The sequence below is a fragment of the Oncorhynchus tshawytscha genome, linkage group LG02, assembly GCF_018296145.1.
Source record: "Oncorhynchus tshawytscha isolate Ot180627B linkage group LG02, Otsh_v2.0, whole genome shotgun sequence".
Taxonomy (NCBI): domain Eukaryota; kingdom Metazoa; phylum Chordata; class Actinopteri; order Salmoniformes; family Salmonidae; genus Oncorhynchus; species Oncorhynchus tshawytscha.
Window position 1 is genome coordinate 32,776,658 of NC_056430.1, and position 11,555 is coordinate 32,788,212.

Genomic DNA, 11,555 nt, shown 5'->3' on the forward strand with positions numbered 1-11,555 from the left:
TGGAATCTTGTGCACTTGTTCCGTTCTCTCTCCGGGGGTGGGGAAGCAAGGAAGGATTGAAGAGAGAGAGGAGGAAAAATAGTGACAGTAAAGGAAAGGAAGCCGTGAGAGAGAGAGAGAGAGAGAGAGAGAGAGAGAGAGAGAGAGAGAAAGAGAGAGAGAGAGAGAGAGAGAGAGAGAAAGAGAGAGAGAGAGAGAGAGAGAGAGAGAGAGAGAGAGAGAGAGAGAGAGAGAGAGAGAGAGAGAGAAAGAGAGAGAGAGAGAGAGAGAGAGAGAGAGAGAGAGAGAGAGAGAGAGAGAGAGTAAAAAATAGGGGAGGGAGTAAGGGAGGGGAGGAAAAGAAAACGTAAGTGAATAGTTACGGCAAAACGAGTGCGAGACAGAAATAGGGAGAGAGAGTGTGAGGGTAAGAGAGGGAGAGAGAGTGTGAGGGTAAGAGAGGGAGAGAGAGTGTGAGGGTAAGAGAGGGAGAGAAAGTGTGTGGGTAAGAGAGGGAGAGAGAGTGTGAATAAGCCTGGTGTTTGATCTCTGCTTTACTGTGGGCACGTGGCTGCGTACACTCTACGTCTCTCTCATCTCATCTCTCTCTCACTCACCCTTTCTCTCTCACTCACTCTGAGTGTGTTTGTTTTTATGTGGTAAGCTCTCTGTAGTATTGTGATTCATATGTTCTCCTACAGTTACGTGCGATTCTATAGGATCTGCTTGGATTCGCTCCTTCTCTCTCATCCCTCTGTGAACAAGAGGACAACATTTTCTCTCCTCATTTATACCGGTTAATTCTGGGAAATCTGTACAATTTTGAAGTACTAGATCCATTCAACCAAGGAGGAGAGGAGCTGCCAATGTGGGGCTCAGGTAAGAACACATCAATATTGGAAATATTGACACTATTATGCACTAATCTTTGTTTACTGCATAATATTATCAGTGTCATAAGGCTAGAAAATATCCCAATATGTCACAACACATGTCATAACATGTCATAGCATTGCCATAATTTATATTTGTCAAGTTATGACAAGTTAAGACATATGCTATGAAGCTTTACGACATGTTTATGACATCGTAATAAAATGTTATGGCGAGGAGTTCAAGCGTTGCCTAAAAACTTTTATGATGTCACATTTTCTAAGGTCTGCCACATTATTTAGTGTAAAATACAGTAATGACCCTAGCCTTGGTAAGTTAAAAGCAATTCCAAGTGTGGTACTGTGGTTAGATTGCCTTAATGAATGGCTGTTCTGACTATCCCCTGAAGTTACTGAAATACTACATTCACCTCAATACTGACACAGTTATTTGTCAAAACTACATTCACCACAATACTGACACAGTTATTTGTCAATACTACATTCACCACAATACTGACACAGTTATTTGTCAAAACTACATTCACCACAATACTGACACAGTTATTTGTCAAAACTACATTCACCACAATACTGACACAGTTATTTGTCAATACTACATTCACCACAATACTGACACAGTTATTTGTCAAAACTACATTCACCACAATACTGAGACAGGTATTTGTCAATACTACATTCACCACAATACTGAGACAGGTATTTGTCAAAACTACACTCACCACAATACTGACACTGTTATAACTCAATACTACATTCACCAAAAAGTGACACAGTAATTTTTTAATACTACAGTACATTCACCTCAATACTGACACAGTTATTTGTCAATACTTTCAATCACCTCAATACTGAGACAGTTATTTGTCAATACTACATTCACCACAATACTGACACAGTTATTTGTCAATACTTTCAATCACCACAATACTGACACAGTTATTTGTCAATACTTTCAATCACCACAATACTGACACAATTATTTGTCAATACTTTCAATCACCTCAATACTGACACAGTTATTTGTCAATACTTTCAATCACCACAATACTGACACAGTTATTTGTCAATACTTTCAATCACCTCAATACTGACACAGTTATTTGTCAATACTACATTCACCACAATACTGACACAGTTATTTGTCAATACTACATTCACCACAATACTGACACAGTTATTTGTCAATACTTTCAATCACCACAATACTGACACAGTTATTTGTCAATACTAAATTCACCACAATACTGACACAGTTATTTGTCAATACTACTTTCACCAATATACTGACACTTAGCAATATGTGGTCTGGCAGTTTGTATTGGAGGAATATTTTTATTTATTTAACTAGGCAAGTCAGTTAAGAACAAATTCTTATTTTCAATGACGGTGGGTTAACTGCCTGTTCAGGAGCAGAACGACAGATTTGTACCTTGTCAGCTCAGGGGTTTGAACTTGCAACCTTGCCGTTACTAGTCTAACGCTCTAACCACTAGGCTACCCTGCCTCGAATATGGTCCAGGCAACAGCCTGTCTGTGACAGTATGGGTATGTGAATATAATATTTAAATTTTACATCATGTATGAGGCTATGGGGTCAAATCTATAGCTTATGGCACATATAATAGTCTATAGAATCAAGAGTGAGAGATATCTGTGAGCAGTGAATAGTTTTTCAAAGTGTCTGGTAACAGTGACAGGCCTTCTCACGGGTGTGTGTTTTACACAGTAGAGTGTTAGAGTGTGTGTGTGTGTGTGCGTATGTGTGTGTCTGTGCGACTGTGTGACTGTGTGAGTGTTCGTGCATGCTTGTTTGTGTGTGATTTCTGAGAATGTCAATCTTTGATGAGACATAAGCAACCCTTTATGGCTGAACTTCCACAATACACCTGCCTTCATTCTCACCTTTCTCTAGCAGACTCTACATTCATCACCACATTGAGAGAAGCAGGGAGAAAAGTAAAGAGAGGGGGATGAGGCGGACAGAGATAGACCTGTTTTGGATAGACCACCTTATAGACCTAAGAAACACATCCCTTAACAACAAGTCAGGGAGAAGAGGATTCTGTGGTTAACAGGGACATGACAAAAACACTTGTTTTTTACACAAGCATTTCGCTACACCTGCAAGAACACCTACAATATGTGTAGATTTGGCATACGGAGAGGGATACATTGGAGAGAGAATGTGTGAGAAAGAGATAGCATAATTAAGCGTAGTCTCATTCACAGCAAATTAGGAGAACCTACTGTAGAAGCACGCCACACAAGGCTCCTTTTGGTATGGCTGAATCACCAGTCTGTACACCCAGCGCTTGACTTGGACTGAAATAGGTACCGATACACATTTTGGGTGCAGGTACTGTTTATATTTAGGTGCCGGAACTCAGTTCTGCTGTGTACCGACCCTAGTCAAGAACTGTGTTCACCTGTATAACAATAACCCCAAGTTGTGGCCTTACCAACACTATCTACACAATATACTCTGATGACATTGGCTGTAGTATTGTTGACACTTGGTGTTATCATTATACACAGCAGGAGCTCTGGAAGCACTGCTTAACTGTGCAGGGAGACGTAACATGCCTGTGTGAAAGCAGAAATGACAGTGTGTTTTGTCTATGAGAGGGAGCAATAGATACAGAAGATGGGAAGTAACTTATAATTGTGCATATAAGCCTATGTAATGCACCTTGAACTGTAGATGTATGGTCAACTACTTTAATGTCATGTTTGTAGCATAGCAAAAGATCAATATGTGTCACCAGCTGAAAGTACATTTCTGATAGTGTAAATATCTGGTTTGATTTCATTTGAACAGTCACTTGTACAGTGCTCAGCAGAACAAGCAGTTCTCAACAGTTTCTCCATTCTCTTAGAGCAGGCTAAGCCCATGCCACAGTACATGTAGAGTGGGTATGTCATGTAGAAGTTATGTCCTAGTCCTGTGTTATTTACTGTGTGTGGACAGTAGGCAGATATGTTTAGCTCTCTGTGTCTGTATTTACTTACAGTGACTTCAGGTCTCCATCTGGTCACACCTATTTAAACCTCCTGTCTCTCTGTCTGTCTGTCTCTTATTATAACCCATGAAATGGGCTGGGGGTGCCATGGTGACACAGAAGCCTGACACTGGTCTAAACACACCACTAGGGGGGAGTAAACTCTACAGCAAACGGTTATTTAACACTAGCCTACAAAAAAGATTAACCAATAAAAATAGCTTACTACTCTATAAGAGGCGAGGTGCTATGGTGTATAGAGGGAAGATTGGGACATGAACCTGCTTCACACACCTACCGGGTCACATGATCATCAGGGTGATCTCAGGGCTGTTCCCATGGTGATAATTGGCATATAGGCTGAAGCAGTGTTGTATGCAATAATGTATTAAACTAAGAATCGATGTATGCATATTTGTTTTAAATACAGTATGTATGTGAGTTTGTTTATGAGTGTGTACCACCCTGCATCCCACTGCTGGTTTTCTTCATGGAGCTAAGCAGGGTTGGTCCCTGGATGGGAGACCAGATGATGTTGGAAGTGGTGCGGGAGGTCCAGTAGGGGGCACACTTCCCTCTAGTCTCAATAGATCCCAGTGCAGTGAAAGGGACATTGCCATGCATGGGTGCAGTCTTTCAGATTGGGATGTTAAAAAAGGAGTTCTGGCTCTCTCTGGTCACTAAAGATCCTATGGCACTTATTGTAGGGGTGTTAACCCTGACCTGTCCTGGCAAAAATTCCCAATCTGGTACTCATACAATCATGGCCACATTTCAAAAAAATAAAATGATTTAACAAGCCAGGTCAGTTAAGAACAAACTCTTATTTACAATGATGGCCTACCCTGGCCAAAACCGGGTAACACTGGGTCAATTGTGCACCGCCCTATGGGACTCCCAATCACGGCCAGATGTGATACAATCTGGATTCGAGCCAGGGACTGTAATGACACCTCTTGCACTGAGATCTCGTGCCTTAGACCACTGCGCCATTCGGGAACATCCCCAGCGACCTAATCATCCCCACACTAACCCCAGGTCATTGCTGTAAAATATATATGTCATCTGACTTGGTAAAATAAGGGTCAAGTGTGTGTGGCACTAGACTTGAGGTGTGATGCGTAGCCCTATCACTGCTCATAATACCTACTCGGTGTATTAACCCCATTGCACTGATGGAATTCTTAGTGGGTAAGACAGAGTAGGTTTCAAAGGCATTGCTATGATGGACTTATGTTGCATTAGCTTTGGTCTGGCTCATTCTGGATCAAAGACATGTGGTGGAGTTGTCAGGCCTTCACTTGTATTACACGTCTTTAGTCAGCCTGGTCTCATAGACTAGACGTCATAGTAAACAAAAATACCGGACACTCAAATCAGTATGATATGTTAAGTTTGGTATGGTTACAAAAGGCAAAAATTTGGGTGTTTGGTCGGGTTGGATCGGTGGCTGTATAACGCGAATGTCTCAAGGACAACTTTAGCATTTTGGCAAATTAGAAACCTTGCAATTACTTACTACTTTTGGTCTCCCTTCCCCTAACCCTAACCTTAACCCTAACCTTAACCCCTAGCCTAGCTAATGTTACCTGGCCGAATGCATAGTGCCAACGGTAAAGTTTGATGGAGGAGGAATAATGGTCTGTGGCTGTTTTTCATGGTTCGGGCTAGGCCTCTTAGTTCCAGTGAAGGGAAATCTTAATGTGACAGCATTCAATGACATTCTATACGATTCTGTGCTTCTAACTTTGTGGCAACAGTTTGGGGAAGGCCCTTTCCTGTTTCAGCATGACAGTGTCCCGGTGCACAAAGCGAGGTCCATACAGAAATTGTTTGTCGAGATTGATGTGGAAGAAATTGACTGGCCTGCACAAAGGCCTGTCCTCAACCCCATTGAACACCTTTGGGATGAATTGGAACGTCGACTGTGAGCCAGGCCTAATCACCAAACATCAGTGCCCGACCTCAATAATGATTTTGGCTGAATGGAAGCAAGTCCCCATAGCAAACATCTAGTTGAAAGCCTTCCCAGAAGAGTGGAGGCTTTTGAAGCAGCAAAAGGGGAACCAACTCCATATTAATGCCCATGATTTTGGAATGAGACATTCGACAAGCAGGTGTCTACATACTTAAGGTCATGTAGTGTATCATGCAAATTGTAATTCATAACATATCATTTGAATTGTAATTCTTAACATATCATACGAAATGGATAATGGACATCCACAAATTAATACATACCAGACCCAACATAACATATCATACTAATTTGAGTGTCCTGGATTTTCGTTTACTATGTTAGGTCAACCCCTGAGTCCAGGATGCTTTAGTTGTCAGATGAGGTCTTGATTAAGATTTGGTCCGGCTCTTCTGAACCATCTGTTTACGACCAGGGATAAAATTAGAGTTTAACAAGCTTGTCCACGTGGTTATGGCTTTTATCACTGCAATCGGAGAGAGGGATATGGTGAGGAGAGAGGGATAGTAAAAAGAGAGAGACAGTAGAAAGAGAGGCTAATGGTAAAAAGAGTAACGCACACATAGATAACCATATCAAGGCATCCAATAACACATTTTCAAAGGTTTAATTGGGTAATCCTGAACAACTCTAGATGACATTATATGAAACCAAAGACACAAGATGTACTTAATTTACAACGTTTTGGAGTGAGATAGTCATTCAGACTGGGGTCTAGATACTCCAACGCTTCGCTATTTTTGCTACGTATTTATTATTTTACTGCGGAAAACCCCAAGTCCTCACTTCTCACTCTTACCGATCTTAAAACTGGGGCTGTGGCGGTGACAATCTTAGCGCCACAACCGGCAGTCACGAGTCATGACCACAGTCAAATGTCACGTGAAAGTCATGGTAATCACTTTTTGTGAACTCTGGACATACGTTGGTAGTACCCACCTTGCTAACATCCATCAGGTCCTAATGGCCTGGTACTCTCTATTGTCTCTCTAACCACTCTGACTGACATCAACGCAAATGAAATCAAAAATCACATCAAACCCTTATCCTCTAAACAGTGCTGTTAAAACACCTCACTGTGATCATCAATTTAAAAAATAAGTTCAACAACAAGTTGAAACTGAGTGGAAAACATGGGCATTGTTAATGTTGTTACAAAGCCTAACACAACAAAATGGACAGCGCTTTCTAAGATTAATTTAATTAATTAAAAACACCCATTCGCGTATTAGAGTTTATGCATACCCATAAGCCTATATATGAACCCAAGCACAAACAACAAAAAAACGTTATTAAAATAATGATTGTGCAGATATATAATACATAGCCTAACGCATATTACACAAAAAGAAAACATTTTAAAAAACTGATTTAATTAAGTCTTAATTAAGTACGTAATCGGTCTAGCCTATACTCCAAAATTAAATTAATTCTAGTAATGGCCTTTGAGTGTGGACTGTATTATTATGCATACTGAATGGTCTGGTTACCTTATGCTTCGCTCCAACCTTTCTATCCACGAGTCTAGGAGAAAACGTATAGGCCTAGTCTGTGCTGTTGGTTCATTGACTGTGCGGGGCGTCTTACTCATTTAGTCTACACTTATAGATCATTTGTATTTGATTTTGAATAGTGTAGTAATAGGGCATTTTGTATATTTCCATCATTAAAAGGCTAACATACAGTGGGACAAAAAAGTATTTGGTCAGCCACCAATTGTGCAAGTTCTCCCACTTAAAAAGATGAGAGAGGCCTGTAATTTTCATCATAGGTACACTTCAACTATGACAGACAAAATGAGAAAAAAAAATCCAGAAAATCACATTGTAGGATTTTAAATTTATTTATTTGCAAATTATGGTGGAAAATAAGTATTTGGTCAATGACAAAAGTCTATCCCAATACTTTGTTATATACCCTTTGTTGGCAATGACAGAGGTCAAACGTTTTCTGTAAGTCTTCATGAGGTTTTTACACACTGTTGCTGGTATTTTGGCCCATTCCTCCATGCAGATCTCCTCTAGAGCAGTGATGTTTCGGGGCTGTTGCTGGGCAACACAGACTTTCAACTCCCTCCAAAGATTTTCTATGGGGTTGAGATCTGGAGACTGGCTAGGCCACTCCAGGACCTTGAAATGCTTCTTACGAAGCCACTCCTTCGTTGATCATTGTCATGCTGAAAGACCCAGCCACGTTTCATCTTCAATACCCTTGCTGATGGAAGGAGGTTTTCACTCAAAATCTCACGATACATGGCACCATTCATTCTTTCCTTTACACGGATCAGTCGTCCTGGTCCCTTTGCAGAAAAACAGCCCCAAAGCATGATGTTTCCACCCCCATGCTTCACAGTAGGTATGGTGTTCTTTGGATGCAACTCAGCATTCTTTGTCCTCCAAACACAACGAGTTGAGTTTTTACCAAAAAGTTATATTTTGGTTTCATCTGACCATATGACATCCTCCCAATCTTCTTCTGGATCTTCCAAATACTCTCTAGCAAACTTCAGACGGGCCTGGACATGTACTGGTTTAAGCAGGGGGACACATCTGGCACTGCAGGATTTGAGTCCCTGGCAGCGTAGTGTGTTACTGATGGTAGGCTTTGTTACTTTGGTCCCAGCTCTCTGCAGGTCATTCACTAGGTCCCCCCGTGTGGTTCTGGGATTTTTGCTCACCGTTCTTGTGATCATTTTGACCCCACGGGGTGAGATCTTGCGTGGAGCCCCAGATCGAGGAAGATTTTCAGTGGTCTTGTATGTCTTCCATTTCCTAATAATTGCTCCCACAGTTGATTTCTTCAAACCAAGCTGCTTACCTATTGCAGATTCAGTCTTCCCAGCCTGGTGCAGGTCTACAATTTTGTTTCTGGTGTCCTTTGACAGCTCTTTGGTCTTGGCCATAGTGGAGTTTGGAGTGTGACTCTTTTGAGGTTGTGGACAGGTGTCTTTTATACTGATAACAAGTTCAAACAGGTGCCATTAATACAGGTAACAAGTGGAGGACAGAGGAGCCTCTTAAAGAAGAAGTTACAGGACTGTGAGAGCCAGAAATCTTGCTTGTTTGTAGGTGACCAAATACTTATTTTCCACCATAATTTGCAAATAAATTCATTAAAAATCCTAACAATGTGATTTTCTGGATTTTTTTCTCATTCTGTCTGTCATAGTTGAGGTGTACCTATGATGAAAATTACAGGCCTCTCTCATATTTTTAAGTGGGAGAACTTGCACAATTGGTGGCTGACTAAAGACTTTTTTGCCCCACTGTATTACCTTTAGCTACAGGAATATCACTTGTCATGCAGCGAGAGGGTGCATGCTCCTGAAACAGTGGTTGATGTGTGGAGTGAAATAATAATAATTTTGTTAAAAATCCAGACATTTCTATTTGCAATCCCATGTGAAAGCTGAGTTAAGGAACAGAGCACAAGCTTCTTTTTTTTTGCGACTTTCTCAAATCATCAACAGTCTATAGTTATATTATGTATATTATGTATTATGTTATGTTATGTTATATTATGTTATATTATGTTATATTATGTATTATATGTATATTATGTTATATTATATTATATTATATTATGTTTTGATTTCTAAGACATTCTAAGGTTTTTATCATTCTCAACTAAACCTGCCAAATAACTCTAAATCTAGTTTATAGGACCTGTTTCAAGTTATCACTTTTACTCTCAACATAGCCACTATATAATATAAAATATTTGCACGGGACTTACAGTGTACAAGCATATCTTGTCTGCTTATTGAACAAGTCTGCAGCCTATGGCATAATGCAGAAAGCCAAGTCATATTCTGTTCTTCTGAAATACATTTTCTTTATATCATGTTTTTTTTTTTTAAACCTGCCTAAATAAATAATATATTTATTGTGATGGTATATATTACATAGATTTATTAGACATTTTTCATTTATTTATTTTTATTATTATTTTATTTAATATTATATATTTTTTGTATTTTACCCCCCTTTTCTCCCCGTTTTCGTTTGTGTGTGTCATTGCTGCAACTCTCCAACGGGCTCATGAGGCGAAGGTAGAGTCATACATTCTCCGAAACATGACCCACCAAACCAAGCTTCTTAACAGCCGCCCACTTAGCCCAGAAGCACCAATGTGTCGGAGGAAACACTGTTCAACTGACGACCAAGGTCAGCCTGCAGGCACCTGGTCCACAACAAGGAGTCGCTAGAACACGACGAGCCAAGTAAAGCCCCCCCAGCCAAACCCTCCCCTAACCCGGCCAGTTGTGATACAGCTTGGGATCGAACCCAGGTCTGTAGTGATGCCTCTAGCACTGCTATGCAGTGCCATAGATGGCTGTACCACTCGGGAGGCCCTTACTAGACATTGTTTTATCTTGATGTTCCAAAGGCACACGTCAACGGCTTGTATCTGGCTTGTATGTGTGGAGGTGATAAACATATTTATGTTAATTAACGGTAAATTACCATGAGGCCGGCAGTCTTTTGCATGACAATAACCTGCTGAGAAAATGTTTTGACCGCCACAGACCTACTTAAAACTCCTGTGAAACCACACACACACACAGATATGCACACACACACACACACACACACACACACACACACACACACACACACACACACACACACACACACACACACACACACACACAGTACAAACACATACAAAAAAACTCCCTGCTTTGTCACCTGAGCCCAGAGGTATGGTTTCAGGCTCTCATGGTGACATCCATTAAAGTCGTACAGTGTCTGTCCCTCGGCCCAGAGACAGCTCCATTAGCACCTGGACCATTGGCCACAACAACAACCCTACCTGCATTATTCAAACTGACTCTACTAATAAGGAAACCCTATAGCCTCCACAGACACAGACACAGACAGACACACACACACACACACACACACACACACACACACACACACACACACACACACACACACATCAAAGTGAGAAAGGGTCTGACTCAGAGATGGACTACTCCATGCTGAATCACAATAGGGGTCAGATGGCGGATTCGTGGGGGATTTGGGAACATTGTTTGTTAGTAAATGGCTGATTGAACACAATGGGTGTGCATGTATTACAATGCCGTAAATGTAATAATTTACTTGATGACGGCAGGACATTGATGTCAGTATTTCCCATCAGAGAACAATAATTATGGAGAGGAATGAATCTCCAGCACCTCTGCCTGTCACACCGTTGTCAACCTCTTCTTTAATTCTGCCATACCAGTTCATCTTTCTCCCTCCTTCCACCTTATCCCTTAATCCCTCATCAGTTTGCATTTATCTCAATCTCACCTCCCCTCCGTCCATCCCCTCCACCAGCCTTTCAAGCTGTCATTCACCATCCCATCTCTACCTCTCTTTTCTTTCCATTGTTCTGTCCACACAATTCTACTACGCTACATGTACATTCAGTATGACTACACAGCAAATTGTCCAGTGTTGATTATTCAGTGTTACATTTCTAGTCTTGATTCAGAAGTTAAATTCACTCTGTACGAGTGAAAATAACACTCAGCGGTATACAATAACCCCTATTGTTGCTGTTAATAACCAGAGTTATTGTTTTACACTGTGGAGGGTAAAAACCACACCCAGCATTATCATATTTCCCAGCATGCTCTACTACATGTAGATTTTTTAGGACTGTTTTTAATATGTATGTATTTGTGTGTACATTGATTGATTAATC

At 40.8% G+C, this 11,555-nt stretch overlaps 1 protein-coding gene across 1 annotated transcript in view; it reads left to right on the top strand.

Moving 5' to 3' along the window:
- The first annotated feature begins 329 nt into the window (after nucleotides 1-329).
- LOC112217612 (zinc finger protein 385A) overlaps nucleotides 330-11,555 on the top strand; it is a 79,789-nt gene continuing 68,563 nt past the window's right edge. The window contains exon 1 of the mRNA XM_024378034.2: nucleotides 330-858. Coding sequence (XP_024233802.2) covers nucleotides 846-858 — 13 coding nt within the window. The 5' untranslated portion in view covers nucleotides 330-845. The remainder of the gene's footprint in view (nucleotides 859-11,555) is intronic.